Below are 19,308 nucleotides of genomic sequence, written 5' to 3'. Positions count from 1 at the left end.
ATGAATTAGGAAAATAAGAGAGAGTATGTATAGACGAGTATGCAAGCAGGTGTGCAGTGCATGTGTGTTGGCTAAGGATCGAACGCCTGTGCTCCTATGTCAGGGTAATGTGACATATAGAGTTGACACATGTCTCAGAATGTCACAAAGGATACCACATATATTTTGTAAACCTTTGACAATACAATTCCGATATTATCTAACTTGTCTCAAACATAAGATAGGATAATATATTCCCAAAAGAAAATACGATAACATATATACTATTTAAAAATGTATTTGGCTCTTTCTACTTTTTCATTTTATTTTATCCTATCATACTAATGTATATGGCTTTAGTTTTTTTTTTTTTCATTTCATCCTATATATCATACTCTTATTTTATATTATGTTAATGGTTTGTGTGAGTGGTACTATATTGATTTCCTTAAATAAAATCTCAGAATCAAGCATTATGAGTAAAACAAAAAATGATCGAAGAATAGATCTTACTCTTATTTTATTTGATTCTATCTTATTTTACCAAATGAGTCTTTAATATTATATTTTTTCCCATCAGACATCATCTACAAAAAAAGTCTTTAATATTATATTCTTATCTATTTTTTTCAATCTACCTTATATATAAAAGGAGCACTAGATTATAAGAATGAAAGCTATACAACATATATACATGGAATTTTTACCGTTAAAAATATGAAGTCTAAAAGGATAATAATAAATCTTAATTGAATAGATGCCAATTTTGAGATTAATTAATATAATTATAAAATTTTCAAATCATGGTAAGCAATTCCGACAAGTTAGGCTTGGGTGATTGGCTTTAAGAAAGAGCACAACTAGAATTACAACTAAGCACGATCACAGTCCTTCGGAATTGCGCGTTTTTTTCATCTTTCAAAATCTCTCATAATCCAACGGCTCAGATTCAGTCTTGCCCTCTCCCCCCACGACTTGTTCCATCTATATAAACACTCTACCCTTCCTTTCCTTCTTCCTCGCATTCTTCTTCTCCACAATCACATTATTGCACATTTTCTCAAAAGCTTTGTTTTTTTTTTCTTTTTCTCTGATTCAATAATACAACAACAATGTCCACGGAGAAGGAGAGAGAGACCCAAGTTTACTTGGCCAAGCTCTCTGAGCAAGCCGAGAGATATGAAGGTGTTCATCACTTCTTTTCTTTTTTTTATTTTGTTTCCTTCTAATCATAAACATTATTACTCCATTCAATTATGTTAATCTTGATTATTTGTTTTGTAACATTTTACATTAACTAATATGTCATGGCATAAATTAAGTTAAATTAGTTAATTAATGCATGTTCGGGAACACGTTCCCAGACCTCAAAAATGACGTTCATTTCGAAAGATACACTTGAGTTCCTTTCATAAACGGAACATTCACCTCCTAACCAACGGATTCCCAAATATAGCTTTAATTAATTTTGTTTGATTAATTATGAGAAACTTCTGAGAGATCGATTATTAATTTATTATGTTGAAATTGATTCATATAATTGATTTTGTAATTGGTTAATGATGAGAATCTTATGAGAGATTTTTTTTCTTTCGAAAAGCAAAAATGAAATGAGATTGATTATTAATTTATTATAATGTTGTTGCATATACCATAATGCTAATTGATAAGAATGATTATGAGTTGTTACGCGAGGGTGCAATCCCATGTTGGATGCAAACAAATTAATGAATGGACAATGTTATATTAATATGTTGATCTTGATATTTGTGTGATATATATCAGAGATGGTTGAATGCATGAAGACAATTGCAAAACTTGATCTAGAACTGACTGTGGAAGAGAGGAACCTGCTCTCAGTGGGATATAAGAATGTGATTGGTGCAAGAAGAGCCTCTTGGCGCATCATGTCATCAATTGAACAGAAGGAAGAGTCTAAAGGAAATGAGAGCAATGCAAAACTGATAAAAAATTATCGCCAAAAGGTCGAAGAGGAACTGTCCAAGATTTGCAGTGATATTCTCAGCATTATTGATCAGCATCTTGTTCCTTCTTCCACCTCAGGAGAAGCCACCGTTTTCTACTATAAGATGTGAGTCATGTTCAATATTTTTACTTATGTCCTTTGAATATTATTTACTTAATTTCTACCCTTTTTGTCATTGACTTTTTACTTTCTTTGAGTAGATGTTATTCCTTTTTGAAATATAACTTGATAGATATAGATATCACTTCTCTAAAGTGAGGGATTTACTTTAATGAGGAATTATAACAATTGATTGAAATCAAAAATTGAGATTTAAGTTTTATATATATATATATATATAATCAAATCAACATGTCCTTAATTTGAGTGAAACTCAATTCAAATCTTTTAAGTAAACTCTTAGATTTTGAGTATAATTAAGAGAGAAGATCCCAATAAAGATAATAAATATTAATCAATAACATAATATCAAAAAAGTTTCTTATAATCATTAGCTAACCTGTCAATCAATAGTTAAAATTCTCACCCTTTTCTTTAAGGAAGAATTTGTGTCAATATATATTAATGGCATTAATTTTCTTTGGGGTCACCTATGACTGAAATTAACTAAATGAGGGATGGAATTTATCTTTTAGGCTTTTTGTACTGTTTGTTCGCAAACAGCCCAATTCAAGGAGTCCAATGCCATGAATATGTCAGTGGACAGTGGCTTTATGTGTTTATATTCTGTTATCTTATTTGATACACAAATGTGAAAAATATAATGTAACAAGAAAAAAAATCGTGTCATGATATATCTCTTGCTATTTTAGCTTAGCATGCTTTGATTCTGTATTTGATTTCCTTGAGCTTAATCAATTCATTTTGATCCAGGAAAGGTGACTATTATCGATATCTAGCCGAGTTCAAGACCGACCAGGACAGAAAGGAGGCAGCTGAGCAATCACTGAAGGGATATGAGGTTGGTGTATGATATCTCTCATTTCAGCAAAGAACTGCTTCATACATATATAATTTCTTGTGTTTATCTATATTTGGTGTTGTTGTTTGATGTTCAAACTATTGTTATCATTAGGCTGCTTTAGCTACTGCAAGCACAGATCTTCCATCAACACATCCAATCCGTCTTGGACTTGCACTCAACTTCTCAGTCTTCTATTATGAGATACTGAACTCTCCTGAAAGGTATTTTTTTTTTCTTTTGGTCCATTCAAGCATTGCCGCAAAGAACCATAAAAACAACAAACTTTGAGTTATTTTATTCTCTGTTGCCATTTGGGGCCTTTCGTATTGGGTTTGGTGTGAATTAAATCCATTGGACCCAAATGGCCATATACGGCTCTTTCTTCTTGTACCCTACAAGTTTCTCTTAACATCTAATTTACATTTCAAAAAGGTTAACCCAAGATGTAAATTACATTTTGGATTAGCCTTTCCGAAATGCTAAGGAGATGTCGTGAGAAATTTGGGGGAGTGAAGGAAGAAACATCCGCCGCATACTTGGCAAGTTATTTTTTGGGGGTGGGGGAAGAGGGTGTCCATGTCATCAAGTTGATATAACATAATTGGACAATGTTTGGATTAAAGTTTGGAAAGCATTTTTGCAAATTTGAATGCACAATAACAAATTCTAATGTACCAAATGAAGAAAGGAAAAAAATTATTGCTTTAACATTAAAGTACTTTTACTCTCTCTCAACTTTAATCCAAACATGCACTTATTCTTACATCTGGTCCATCCATGTTTATAAATTATCATTATTTTTGTAAAGTCTAAGTTTTCCTCATTTCACTTATTACACTCCCATATGGTTTCCAACACTTCTATGATCATCTGCATTGGTCCAATTGCTTATTTCACTTTTTTTTCTGAAACTTGCAGGGCCTGTCATTTGGCTAAGCAAGCTTTCGATGAGGCAATTGCAGAGTTAGACACCTTGAGTGAAGAGTCATACAAGGACAGCACTTTGATCATGCAGCTGCTGAGAGACAATCTCACTCTCTGGACCTCCGATCTACCTGAGGATGGAGGTATGATCATGATTGAGACTTGGCATAAGATGCACTTGGACTCTGCCTCGTAATATTACCATAAAACATAGCAACTGTCGTCTCTAACAAAATCTGTTATTAGATATATATGTAGGTCTCAATAAATGATATGATTCTTCCACCACTTATTGTTTAATGAGTCCTACTTTTATTCAACATGCTTTTCATAAGTTTTATCTAAAGGTAAATAAAAATGTTAAAAAACGTGTATTATTATTATTATTATTATTATTATTATTATTATTATTATTATTATTATTATTTCTCTTACCATAACATGTTCTTTGGCTAAAATGATTATTATGTCTAAGACGGATAGAAAAAGAGTTTGGTATACAGTGTCACCACAACACTTTCCTCCCTCCGAACCTTTGAAAGAAAATCACATTAGAGTAAAGAAAAAGGAATTAGTTGCTTGCCTTTGAATTTCATCTTTTTTTTCTAGAGGTACTAGTTATTATTTGCAAAATCTTGCTTCTTTTTATCAAGTGTGTAAAATAAACGCACTCAGAACTGCTCAATAGTGAGACTTTATTAGAGTAATGATACATCAACACTTCTTTATTCTAAACACTTCATTAACACTATGCAGGTGACGAAATCAAAACAGAAGAAGTCAAACCTGCTGAAACTGTTGAGGTTTGTGCATGAAATTGTTTTCACCTGTGTTTTGCATTATTTCTCCGAGTGTATGTTGTACCAAGTCGTTGGAATCCAAAGTTAAATGGAATGATGTGAAATCAAGCACATGACTTGTTCTTTTTCCTTAAAATGACAAAAGGGTGTCACCTAGTCTAGAAAAGCTTATGTAGGATGCTAATTCAGCTAGTCAATGTTTTAATCAATGCCTAGTAATTTTAGTTTGGTCAAAAAGCAATCATGATTTACTGGTCTTAACGATTAACTCAGTTAAGAGAGGTTTGTGTTGGATGGTCAATTAGTCAATGTCTCAATTAATACCGATTAATTTTCATTTTTGGTCAAACAGCCATCATGATTTACTACTATCTCAACAATTTTGATGCACTAATGGTACATATAATATTTCCATTGACATTTTTTTTTATATTTGTTTACAGCACTGATAGGATACCGCTGCCCCTGGAGCAGTGAAGTTCATTTGGACCAGAAAATGCAAATTATGGTCACTTCATAGTTGCTGTGCTCTCGTTAAACCTAGAAAAGTTCAACCTGCGGCATTTTTTAGTTACCAAATTTATTTTTTTATATACTTCGTATATTTTAAGTAAAGTGGTCAATTGAAGTAACGGATAATTTACATATTTTACTTAAAAGCATCTCTTCTCTTTATTGATTACTTTTGAATTGATTTTGTGCAAAATGTTTGTTTACTATGCACTCCTTGGCTGCAAAAAACGTTCAGCAGGGGATGTTTATACCTCTCGGCTCTAATTTATAATTGAAAAATGATACTTACAACCATTCAACCTATTTGACAGCTACGAAAGGAAGAGAAGAAAAACACAAGTATAATAGGTGATAAAAAGAGAGATAGAGAGAAATGAAAGTGTTGGTGAGAGATGTATAAAATAATGAAGTGTTTATAATTACAAAGGAAGAACTATAGTGCAATAAAAGATGAAAAAAAACTTACAAAGCAGGCTAAAAAAAACATTTGTGAATCAAGAGTGTAGTGGCTAATAATCCCTTATAGTTGAGGGTTGAGAAAAAGTCCAGCATTAGACACATGCACATTTAGGGATATCCAGTTGAAGCAAGGCCTTATAATCCACATGAAGGAAAACTGGACTTAAAGATAATTAATTGCTACTTTGTTGGTTTCTCGCGAATATAAGTTTTACAATCCCACTATAAAATCTTTCTTTGGCACGAGAATGCAACATTCCTTAAAGAAGTTGAGTTTGGAGGGAAAGGAAACCAAGGATGACAAATATGACAAATTAGAGATCATTAGGTTTATTTTTTACTCCAACTTTCGAGATGCCCAAATAGCGAATACTCCACATTAGGATACATCTTTAACCATGGTGGTGGAGTCAATATCATGATATAAGACATCAAACCACAAGATATGACTACAAAGTTTTGTCACTAGTCTGGTTGTTGTTACTATAGAGGTGATTAAGGATTTATTGTGGCAATACTTTAGTAGTGTTATACTCCAACAACAACAAAAGTTCAACCAGGTGAAAGTTTATTGGCATAAAGTATTTGGTTGTTAAAAAAAAATCAGAGAATAAAGATACTAACATAATATATAAGAAGATAAAATGTGCTAGCTAACCCTTAAGTATCAGAATGGTGCTTGTATAGTGTTGTTTTAGTTGTTGCCTTGGTTTGGTGGGAATTTTTATGTTCTATGTTTGGATTCAGATTTTATGGATTTGATTTTCTACTAAAATAGATTATGGGTTACAAGTTTAAACTTGTTTATTTATGTACAATATTTAAATTGTATTTAAGGACTTAAGATCAAGATCTTGCTAAAGACTTAAGTTGGACCAATTGGAAATAAATATGATTGAGATCACATTGCATACAATTTTCATGTTGCTCATTCATATTGATCTATGTCATTGAATGTATTAATGTGGTGTTCATTGGGGTCTAATCACATTTATTTTAGTGACAAAAGCCATGGTGATTTTATTATTGATACTTAAGATTAAAGTGGAAGTCTAAAGATAAATAGAAAACGAATGTGCGCCTAAGGAATTGTGACATAGTTGTTACAATATGTAGCCTAAACAAAAGTAAACAAACTACAATATACAATCTAAATTAAACTACTAATGTTGAACTCAGAACTAAACATGAGTTGAGATCCTTCCCATTCTAATATATCTAGGACATGGTTGTTCCAATAAAACTCATCAACAAGGTATCAAACAATGTTTTGATTATCCACAATGATGCCCTCCATTGGGAACCATAACAAGGATACATAAATTCACAATTCTAAGAGGACAAAAAGCATGAAAATCCATTATTGATGCAGGAAAAAATGCAATCCTCACCAATCAAGTGTTTCACTCACTTTTTGGTGCACTCAAGTGTTTATCTTTGCATCACACATTGGTTGTACACAAATAAGTTTTGTTATACTTCTCACATTCAACACAATTCAAGCACCTAGAATTTAAATCACTAAGAACTTTCACGGCTTGTAATATAGTTGGGCTTCCAAAGAAACATGGTTTTCTAGATTACAACAAAACACCAAGAGGTCAAGAGAGCAATTGTTACATGAATTACATAAAATCTCTCACTCTCCTCTTTCCCTAATGAAAACCATCCCCAACTCAATCAACTTTTTCCATTACAACATTTGCCACCATGATTCCTTGATTCTATTTTCTTCTTCTCTTTTTATTCATATCATTTTTCACTCACTTGACTAGTATTTTTGCTTTTTGCTTTTTCTCCTTTTTTTTAGGAAATAAATAAAATTAACAACAAGTATTTATTTCACATATGAAGAGAAAACAAACTGTAATTGGTGGCAATCTTTTTAAGATGGCCAATTATTTTCCAATTCAAATCAACCCTTACACATAAGTTTTTCCTCCAACATAAACGGAACCCCTTTCATAAACAATTGCTCTCCTACCTAAAAGTGAGGGAAAGTCATTGTTTTTTCATTTTGGCTCAAAGGGTTCAAGAAGAAAATCACTTTTCGCATTTAGGCACAAAAAAAAGGGTGCAAGGGATAAAATTAAGAATGGTTGGCTATTTGGCTTATAAAAAACATGCCTTGATCATTCCCAATCATAAGTGTAAGACAACAAAATACAAAATCAAGTGAAACTCATTGTAATTACTCCAATGGTGGTACTCACTCATTCATCAATGCAATCCAATAAACACATTCATCCCATTTTAAGGTCTCAATTATTCTCTTGCAAAAACAACATCATGCCACACTTATTGAACGCTTCGAATTTCACAGAGGTATTCAAGTTATACTAAACAATGAGTTCAACAAATGTTTCAATTCAATCCAAAGTCACAAACCTTAAAAATTTCATCCCGTAAAGGCTTTCAACATGTATAGATAACAAAGAATGAAACTGATCTCACCCAACAAAATGAGTTCGCCATTCAAAATAATCCATCAATTCACAAAATATAAAGTAACTAAAAGTGATCAAAGTGAACCATAACCACTGTAAACCAAGTTACTCAAAAACAAAATGTTAACTAAAACATCAAAATGTCAAACTACATAACTGAAACATTTTGAAAGTAAATTGCGAGAAATTAAATTGCAGAAAAATAAATAGTAGAAATGTAAAATTGCATTATTCTTGGGAGAACATCAGTCATCTCCTCGATGAGACACATTCTTAAAAAACTCTTCATCTTCTTCTTCATCACCTCCTTCATCATCATCAATACCATCCTTGCATCAACATCAGTACCAGCAGCTTCCATCCCCCTTAGGAAAATTGGGTTGTCCGTAGACCAAGCTATATGCTGAGAAAACTATGTGTTGGCCAAGGGAATAGTTCTCTGGAATGTTGATGATGGTGTACGGTCAACCTATAAAAAGAATCATTTAATGAAGTGTAGGCCCAGTGGTTCGCTGCTTGTTGCTGCTCCATATGGGTGAAATGCATAGTTGTGAAATCTTGAAAGGTGGCCAGCTCAGTGACAGGTGCTCTGGAAGGTGGTTGTAGTCTAGGAACAGGACCTTATACCTCCTCTAAGGGGTTTGTGCAATGTGTCTCAATGTAGGCCTTGTTGATTGGTTGTCAAATGCTCTTCATTGGATGAGTTGGGATCTGCAGACCATGAAATTTGCACAGTCCAATGATGAGTGCAAGATATCCTAAAGGTATGGAGGCGCTACTAGTAGCTGATGATGTTTAGGTGATGATCATTTGCATCTCGTCTAATATAATAGATGCAACGTCCACCTGGAGTCCCTGAATTATGCACCAAATCAAATGGGCCTTGTCCATGTTGATATTTGACACATGGTTCTTGGGGATAACATTAGCCAACAAGAAATTGGGGTGATAGTCCTCATGCTAGGACGAAGAATCCTCAAAGGGTTTCCTGATGCTTCTACTTCATATGTATGACCTAGAATGTAGAGAAGGTTAGCCACATTGTCATCGTTGAATTCATGTCACTTATTCATTCTCTGATAAGTGTCCTTGCCATCTTTTAGGAGTGTAGTGGGCTCCCCTAGATACCTATTGATGGTATCTCTATCATATTTCACTCGAACCCCTCTCACCCATGAAATCTTAGTGATCTCATGCTGCTTTATTGGTCAGGCATTGACATATAATTCTTTGACTATTTCTTCATTGAATTTCATTTCAAGCTCTACCAAAATGTCCCATTTTTTCTTAGTGATGGTAGCCTGAAATTCTTCATATTCCTTAGCCTTTAGGTCCACTTTTCGCTCACAGATTAGACTTCTGGACTCAAGTTCTGCATATCTTTGTTGTTTGGATCTGGACATGAAGCGTCTCATATCCAAAGGCTCCAGAACACCCTGAGGAATGTCATGTTCCTCATCTTAGTGCATGGGTTCTATTTCTTGGTGAAAGGAAGCTTGTCACTTCCTTTTCTTACTTGAAGGAATAGTGTGTATGGGTTTCCTTGGTGGTGCCATCTGAAAAATAATGAACAAAGAGAGATTTCAATGATGAGAGTAACAAAAGCATGCCCCTTAATTAAACATGTATTCATTTGAATTCCAAGGTACAATTGGTTTAATAATATCATTTAGAATTTATAACATACTAATGGATTTCTGCTCAGGCATTGGAAGTTTCACTCAACGAAATGGGATTTTTCAAAATAGGTTATTATGAGCTTGTTTCGCTCAGTGAAATGATGTTTTTTTGGAAACCAGAAACCCATTCAGATTTACTAAACACAAATGAATAATTTATCTTGTGCTCACACCATTCTCGAGTAAATCTTCTACCTAAGGTTTAAACATCTTAATGTACGCAGTTTATTCAACATATTTGCATAATCCCTTAATTCTAGACCTTTAATCTACCCACAATAGAACGAAAAACGAAAGAAAAAAAAGAACTTGTCTTACTCAAAGTGATGCAGTGGGTAAAGTATATGGGGGGAAGATGGAAAGTTGGAACGTTATTAAGGTGGGAAGTTGGAAAGTTGAGTTTTTCAACTTTTTCGTTCACGAGCTATTCGCTCAGCGAAATGGGATCCCGTTGAGCAAAATGGCTTTAGTGTTGTCACCCTTTTTTTTTGCTAAGTTCTTGCTCAGGCAAATTTCATCCACTAAGCGAAATTTCGCTGCAATTTTTTTTAGATTTCTTGCATAATCCGCTCAATTCTTCAAGAGTTGCCACTTCTTTAGGAATTTCCTTCAAAGTGTCAAGACTTTTCAAGCAATCTTCAATTTCCATTTCTTCCTCCTCATTAAGTGCTTCAAATGCATCAATCAAGGCTTTCTCCAGAGAAGATGAATTTGACACTTGCTTTAGTGAATTTACATACATTTCATCAAGGACATCAACCCTTAAACAAGACTTGTCATCATTAAGGTGCTTTACTGCTTTGAAAACATTACAAACAACTTCTTCATCTTGAACCCTTATCTTGAATTGTACATCATCCATATCAATTAAGTCCCTTGTTGTCTTCATGAATATCCTTCCAAGAATGAGAGGAACTTCAACATCATCATCCATCATTCATATTAATTGTTCTTACCAACATTTGGAACCGTGACACGTCAGGGTGGATGTGGTTAAGTGGGGTCCCAAACTTCACACCAACACTCAAGTAAGAATATGAGTGACAAAAGTAAAGCAAGTATATGCTTAAGTAAAACTCATATAAGCGAGAAAGAGAAAAGGAGGCACAGGCTTGTTGCTCGGGTGTTAAGTGTGTGATGGGATTGTGTAGAGGGGTTTGATGAAACCTATATTTTATATTAGTTGAGTGTGACATGTTGGTCCTTGTTTGTAGGGGATGTTGTAGCCTTTGCAGATAATTCTCAGCTTGCACATAACAGCCGGGTGCTTATAGATAATGTTAGAGATAAACATTTGCCTATATATAAAAGGTAGAAGATAATTGTACCTTGTAGATAATGTGTGGCCTTACGGATAATTAATTACTTGCCAATAGATAAGATATTCAAATACATTTGAATATTAATAGGTTAGAGATAACCTATTTGTTGGGGAGCCCAACTGCTAAGGGTCAAGCGTCGGCACTCCTGTAGCAGGGCTGACATGGAGCGTTGACACATGTCTTTGAGTGCCATGTAGGATGCCACGTGTGTTTTATGGGTCCTGGACAGTACATAAGCCCCCTAAGCTCTAAGTTAGCTTGCGGGCAAAAGAGGTTGTCCAGTGTTGAAAGAGATTGTCCTATGTTGAGGAAGTTTGTCCCGTGTGTGAGGGAGCCTGTTTGATGGGGTAATTCATCTTTAGTACCACTTGATGACTCTAGAAGTAGGGCCTAAGTTGTCAAGCCGAGGTGATGAGTGCTAGTGCCACCTTTTTTATCATTTGGTAGCTCTTCTCGGCATCATAGAGTATGTAGTTGGTGAAATAGATAGGGAATTGGTGTTTCCTTTCCTCTTGTACGAGGACTGAGCTGACGGCTTCGTTAGCTACTGAGAGATACAGAAGTAGTGGTGTACCTAGCCTAGGTCAACTCAAAACTGGCGGTGTGGCAATGGTCTTTTTGAAAGCCATGAAGGCTTCTTCACAAGTGTTGTCCCATGAAAAGACCTCAATCTTCTTGAGCATTTTGTAAAATGGCTTCACCTTTTCGGCAAGCTTTGTGAGGAACCTGGACAGGGATGCTAGTCTACCTTTCAGCTTCTGAACTTCTTGGATGTTGGTCGAGCTTCGCATCTCCAATATGACAGTGCATTTGTCGGGGTTGGCTTCAATCCCCCGGTGAGTGATTATAAAGCCAAGGAACTTGCCTCCGCCTACCCCGAAAGTGCATTTTTAGGACGCATGTCGTATTTGCAAAGTTTCCCGAAGACTTCTTTCAGGTCTGACACATGTTGGGGTATGCTTTGAGACTTGATGACCATGTCGTCCTCATATACCTTGATGTTTCGTCTGATCTGTTGTTTGAAGACTCCGTCCATTAAAAGTAGTTTTTTGAGTTTAATTAATAACAGATGACATACATTAATGTCTAGGTTTTTTGGAAGTCTAACTTTGTCTTGTATAAAAAGCATGTTGAGCTTTGATTATTAACATACATAGCCAATAAAAAATAAGGCAACAAATATATTAATAATGAAAGATATTAAAGGAATTAAAACTAATAATAATATTTTTTTTAAAACAAAATAAGAATATGTCTCTTTAACATTAGGATAATTTTGAAGAAAAAAATATAATTTAAGACAATTATAATACTACTAATTAACTATTAATTAATTTTTAATTATCATAAATTAGTTAATTAGGTCTTATATAAATATAATCTGAGAAAGTATTCAGGATTAGTTGCGTTAAGTTCAAATTCCAAATAATCAACTGCATTTTTGTGCTCACAAAAATATGTAAATATATATTCATTTTATTTTTCTCTCCTTTCACACACTTTTTCTCTTTCTTTTTTTTTCTTCTTTCAGTTCTCTTTTACACCTGTCTATCCTTTAAATTGGTGTGGACGTTTAACGTTTCCTAAAATAAAATTGCGAATTTCTCAACTGGAAATTGAATGCTTAACGTTTAAATTTGTGTCATTCCTTAGAAAAGAAATATCTGTATCTGTATCTAACTTGTGGGTTTTTCTAATCTCTTTAATAATAGGAGCTATATCTGTAATTAAGAAGAGTTGAATTTGCAAACCTTTACGCAGAAGCCAAGTCCAAAACGCAAATAAAAGAGGGTCAGTTTATACCAAGAACGACACAAATTATTATAAGTGGTTATAACTTATAAGGTAGTAGGTCCAGTCAAAAACACAACTTATAAGGTACGTAGGTTGAAGCGCCGGCCTTATATTCGTATAATTTATATTAGTATAAGTCACAAAATTTTCGATCGGAAAAAAAATGAGTCAATTTACATTAGCTTACTAGCCAACGCATTTTTTTTTTCAAGTTTGCCAAGGTATATTTTTGTACTTTCACTTTTTTAGTATATTTAATTGCTTGTAGTTACACTTAAAAAATTGCTTGTAGTTATGAAATAATTATAATTAATTGCAAAGAAAGAAACTTCATCAAATGAGTTAGCCGCTGTTTTTAAAATTTTACTTTGTTTTCTTAGAAAATAGTTAAATAACCCGTGCCGGCTATTAATTTTACAATTTATAATTTTTATATTATTATAACTATTCAATTTATTTAATTATTAATAAAAAATTATAATTTATTTAAGATATTATTTAATTCATTTTTATTATTATCATTAAAATAAATATTTACGACAATTTAATAAAATCATGATAGTAAAATAATAATAAATATAAAACAACATATTAGTATTAATTAAATTTAAATTAGATACAAAATATATTTGTGTTATTAATTAATTTGTATTAGTTAGAATATTCTAAACTTGATTGATTACTATAATTAAAATAATTGCCTTAATTATAATGAAAAAATTTAACTACTACCTGCTACTCATATATTTTCATGTTTAAAGTTATTAAACATAAATTAATATTTAATGACACCAAAATTTCGTGTATTTAGATTAAAATGTCCTTATTTAATACTTTAATCTTTGTTATCTACACCACTAGTAGTGAATAGTACCTCTTTCTCATCTCTTTTGAAGTTTAAAGTTTTTGCACATAGATTAAAAAATATTTAATTGAACTAAAAATTGTTATATTTAGACTAAAATTTCCTTATTTAATACATTAATTTTTAATACTTGCACCATTACTAATGAATATTAAATAAGGGTATATTTGAGAAAAATGCATTAATTAAACTTTGAAATTTTAAAACATCAAATGTTTTGGGGGAGAAATAGAAAGTTAAAATATCAAAGATATAAGAATGAGTAGTATTAAATAAGGTTATATTTGAGAAAAATGCATTAATTAGATTTTGAAATTCTAAAACATCTATTTTTTTTTTGAAGAAAAAAAAGAATAGAAAACTAAAACATCAAAAGATATGAAATGAGGTAGTATTATTTAATGAAAATGAATATGGTGATGCCAAATGAATAAATCTTCTTTTATATAACATTAGCTTCGTGTCATGTTTCTTGCATGGGTGAAGTTTATAACATCAAAAGTTATTTATATTATTGAATTCTTAAGATATATATATATATATATATATATATATATATATATATATATATATATATATATATTCAAATTGTTTTATATTTATGCATGTCTTATATAATTCTAGTTTATATAAATATTTATTTAAGAAACTATAATATTTGTGTATTAGTATGTAACTTACATATATACCTAATTATAATAAAAAGTATTAATAATTTTCATTTTGTAATCATTTCCTTTTAAAAATTATTATCATAAAGGAAAGAAATATCAATTATATAGAAATGACTAACTTCAAATCTTCAATCATGTAAAGAAAATATTTTTGGGTATTTAAACTTATAATTACAATAAAAAAATAATGATGAATAAAGAAAAAAGAGAATGCTTATATAATAATATTGTAAATCATACTTTTTTATGCTAATAACTAATAGAGTCGTAAAAAAAATTGGGAGTATAATATTTTTATCCTTATACATAAAAAAAATTAAGACTTTTAAGCATGTTAGTTAGGATTTATGTCGTGATCGTATACATGGATAGACACATAGCAAATACATTAATATTGAACACAACTAACAATGACATACACATCATTAAAAACTTATATCAAAAGGTTGAAAGAAAAAAAAACAAAAAGATAATTTCTTTGGTCCATGTTAATTTGGGTGAGTAAGGGTATCTCGACGAATAAGTAAGACACTCAATTCACCCTTGTGTAGTTTCAATAAACTGAAAGTAGGCATGATAAATATTCCTATATCTTATGGTTCTGAATCAAACCCAACTTTGACTGAAAGTAAATAAATTAATTATGTTTTTTTAATATATATTTAATTAACTAATTAATATATATTTTAATATCCGATTAATTAAATGATTGTGGCTAAAAAAATATTATTGATAATTGTATTAGTCAAGTGTATTGATTATTTTGATTAAGATCTGTAAATTTTTTTAGTTTTAAGATATACCTATACGAACAAATATATATGTATAAATCTGTCAAATTTTTATTGTTTATGTTAATTCAAAATTAAATTTGGATAAAATTATTAATATCAATTATTTTCTGTTTTTCATAATTTTTAATTTGTTGTTTTTGAATTTTTTAATAAATTTTTAGTTTGAGTGTGATGTTTTAACTTTTGAGTATAAATTCATATAATTAGAATTTAATTATATTTAATCAAAATATTATTTAAGATATAGATATAAGAACAAATATATTATATCTATAAATCTATCAAATTTTCTATGAAAAATGAAAAATAAAGGAGGAGAACAAGTCATGTTTAAATGGGGGATAGTTAGAGATATGGGGAGCAACATGAAGACCTAGTCAAGCTTGAAAAAATTTTGTCTTTTACATGTCTACCTCACTTGAGTGTCATTTGTATTGATTGTTATATTATGTGTTGCATCTTAACAGGGTCGGCTTAAGGCCCAAGCAGTCCAAGCAAGGACTTTAGGCCCCCCCAAAAAAAGGTCCCAAAATTTTTTGTTAGTATTAATATACCTCAAAAAAATTATTGTAAAATTATATTTGAAAATAAATTTTAATTAAAATATTATAAGTAATTTTTAATCATTTTAGTGATACCGTAAGTAACAATTAATGAGCAACAACTCTTCACCAATATCATAGCTTTGTTTAGAAAAAAGAGATTTAATAGTTAATAGCTAAAGAAACTCAAAAGTTTTTCTTTTATATCTATTATCTTCTACTCTTCTCACATTAATTTTAATAAACTATTTTATGAGTAAATAAAAAGTCTCATTCTTAAATTTGTTTTAGGTCTTTCAAGTCCTTGAGCCACCTTGCATCTTAGTCTCCTTCTTTTTCATATGTGTATAATGCATCATCATGTAGAAGTAAGAAGAAAGGTGCTAAAGCTAGAAAAAAATTTCAGTGTTTAAAACTGTTTTAATCAATTACAGGCATGATGATAATCGATTACACAAGTGTTTATAGCTTGCAGAAAAGTTTCTTGTATCGGTTTAATCAATTACAAGGTAATCGTAGTCGATTACATAGTTCACATGAGACAATGATTGGTTTTTTAGGAGTATATGCTTTAATCGATTAAAAGGGGATTGTAATTAATTTTCTCTTAAAAGTGTTTCAAAAGTGATCTAGAACACTTTAATCAATTACATCAAGAATCTAATCAGTTACATTGTTCTTGAAAGTTTTTCAAATTTTGAGAATAACACTTTAATCGATTGAAATGATAATATAATTGATTACTTTTTTGAAATAATCGATTGCATTGTATATTTAATCGATGACAGGGCAGTTATAATTATTTTCTCTATAAATAGTTGCCTTGTGTTTTCACTTTGGTGTGTGCAAAAAGTGTGAAGTTAGTATGAGCTGAAGTAAGTAATACAAAGAGAAAAGATAAAGCGCTTAGATACGGTGTGACTCACAACTTCTAAACTTTGATTATAAAGATCATAATGTGAAAAAATGGGTTATAAATTTCTCTTGAGTTCAAGAAGACACTCATTCGTTCAAGCAAGGTTCTTGCATACGATTGATTAGGTTGTGTCTTTCTATAACTCTATTTTTCATGTACATTGTTAGTATATACATGAATTTTTGAAGGAATGTTAGAATAGGTTTTCTAGTTTGAACTAAGGATACGTTTCTAGTAGGCTCTTATTCACAGAGGACCCTAGGGTTGGGTACCTTAGTCTCTTTTTTATGGTAAGAACTGAGATTGTTTGTGATTGCTGGTAAGAATTTTATATGCATAGTAAAAAATCTAATTCAAATTAAATTAGATAACTGGATTAACTTCTCTAGAAATAGAGAGTGAACCAATATAAAATTTGATATACATCTTCTATCGGATTAAATAACATGATTAACATTTGTTTATTAATTATTTAATTTCAATATATACACTATTAAACTTGGAAAATATAAAGAAAGAAGGAAATTTGTAATTAAATAATTAAATTTACATTTAATAATTTAATTATTTAAAAAAATTTATAATGAATTTTTAAAATTTTAAACTTTAAAATTATTAGTAATTATAAAATCTTATTAGTGGATTAACTTTTTGAAATTACAAATAGTTAAATTAGTAATTATAAAATCTTATAAATTACTTTTTTTTATTATTGGGCCTAAGGCAAAGACCTAATTAGCCTTACTATAAACACGACATTTTTCTATACCTAAGGTTAAGATTTGAACCCTAACATATTAAATTCAAGGACACAAGTTTTTAATACTTGTGTTAACCATTGTTGGTTCTAGAGAGTTACAATTAATGTAGGGTCGGCTTGAAGGGTTGTCTAAAGGTGTGATGACACTAAGCCAGTGACCAAAAAGGGTCCAATTTTTTTTAAAAATTATAGTTTTGTAATTATTTTTCTATATTTTTTTATAAATAAATTGAAGTTGCTATTTATTTTATGTCTCATTTTTTATTCAAATTAAATGTGGCATGTTATTAAAAAGTGTCACTCTTTTAATGAATTTTCCTAAAGTTTTACAATTGTAGATTCACATTGATTGAATTTTCAACTCTATGATATACTAACATATTGAAGAAATACAAACAAAAATTAAAATTATAAAAGAAAAAAAAATTAAAATTTATTTCAAAAATATAATATCGTCTCTTTTAAAATATTCTTACCTTATGTACAAACACGAATCAAGAGAGTTAAATCCATCCCTAATTTGTCCTTTTGACATGCCTACATTATATATAAATATTTATGTGTATATAATTTCTTTGAGAGATATAAATTAAAGAATAAACAATAACATAAGAGTAAGTTAAATAAAAAAATGATATATATTTTTCAAATTTATTAAAATCATTTTATTTGTTAGTGAAATAAAATATATTTTTTATGATATTATGTATCTATTTTTAAATACTTAAATATAAGAAGATCTTAATTAATATTTCGTGGTAGACTGATAAAATTTCAGTATCAATCCTTAGTTAATGTTAAGGAATAGAAAAAAATTGTATGATTTTATGAAATTTTAGGAGTGATTAATGTACAGCTGCTGAGGTGATGTTGCCAAGCCAAGCCAACGCACAACTTGAAGAAAGGATATTATGCAATATGCCCTACCCTTGTGATCATAAGTCTCACATGGCATTTGTTCTGTACATTACCATTGCCATTACCCCTTCCACGTTGCCAACTTAAACAATATTGGCTTTAGGTAGTGTTTGATTTAAGGGAATAAATTTAAAATGAAAATGATTTGAGTTGAATTGAGATAAAAGTGTGATAGAAAAGGATATTTGGTGGGAATGAAAGGTAGATGAAACTTTTGAAGAAAAAAAAAAGATGGATCTCGTTTATTTTTTTAACTTTCATGTCAAAATGTAATGAAAGTAAAAAATGGTGAGAAAGAACACTATAATACTAATATATTTGTCGAAATTAATCTTGAAAAGATTCTTATGATGATAACATAATTGATTATATTTATAACATAATTGATTACGTGGTCACTAGTTCAGATTTTGTTTTCATGTGATCTTGGATGAAATTGAATAAATAATTATGTAATTTGCATAATCAACTATTAGCGTTTAATTAATTAAAAGATAAATAAAATTATAACATCTTTTAAGAGAAAACATGCATTCTTTTAATAAAATGAAAATGATATATGTTTCATTTCTACTTTTTTTTTTTACTTCTTTCATTATTTATCTACTATTTTAATTTAAATTTTTCATTTCTTTTACACTTTGTTTCCTTTCAATCAAATAAGTTAACTTTTTTACTCTCTTTAGTCTTATTTCATTCCTCCCACTTTCATCTCAATTTATCGCAATTCATCCCTCTTAGCCAACGATTAACTTTCAACCACACGTGTATCGTACCGTTCAAAAAATATGACAAAGACAGGGCCATTCAACAACTTACAACTCCAAAAAGCTTATGTGGTATGTACACAATTCCCCATAACAGCCCCCCCTATGTTTGTAGCATATATAATATAATTTAATAACGTAAATTAATTTAATATTGGAGTAAAACACAAGCGAGTTAAATAGAGTCAGAGACAAAGACTAGTC

At 30.6% G+C, this 19,308-nt stretch overlaps 1 protein-coding gene across 1 annotated transcript; it reads left to right on the top strand.

The window, feature by feature from the left end:
- The first annotated feature begins 990 nt into the window (after window positions 1-990).
- SGF14Q (putative 14-3-3 protein SGF14q) lies at window positions 991-5,837 on the top strand. The gene is made up of 7 exons (XM_003528512.5): window positions 991-1,164; window positions 1,765-2,071; window positions 2,840-2,927; window positions 3,042-3,151; window positions 3,849-3,997; window positions 4,611-4,657; window positions 5,098-5,837. The coding sequence occupies exons 1-7, from the start codon at window positions 1,092-1,094 to the stop codon at window positions 5,101-5,103; spliced, it is 780 nt and encodes a 259-aa protein (XP_003528560.2). The 5' UTR covers window positions 991-1,091; the 3' UTR covers window positions 5,104-5,837.
- The last annotated feature ends 13,471 nt before the right edge of the window (window positions 5,838-19,308 follow it).

The sequence above is a fragment of the Glycine max genome, chromosome 7 (assembly GCF_000004515.6).
Source record: "Glycine max cultivar Williams 82 chromosome 7, Glycine_max_v4.0, whole genome shotgun sequence".
Lineage (NCBI taxonomy): Eukaryota > Viridiplantae > Streptophyta > Magnoliopsida > Fabales > Fabaceae > Glycine > Glycine max.
This window is presented reverse-complemented; position numbering and strand designations above follow the sequence as displayed.

Bases quoted from the DNA above. Each gene is read 5' to 3' on its own strand.
- SGF14Q (XM_003528512.5), top strand. From the start codon at position 1,092: ATGTCCACGGAGAAGGAGAGAGAGACCCAAGTTTACTTGGCCAAGCTC. The intron at 2,072-2,839 runs GTGAGTCATGTT...ATTTTGATCCAG, and splicing joins ACCGTTTTCTACTATAAGAT to GAAAGGTGACTATTATCGAT. The intron at 3,152-3,848 runs GTATTTTTTTTT...TGAAACTTGCAG, and splicing joins ATACTGAACTCTCCTGAAAG to GGCCTGTCATTTGGCTAAGC.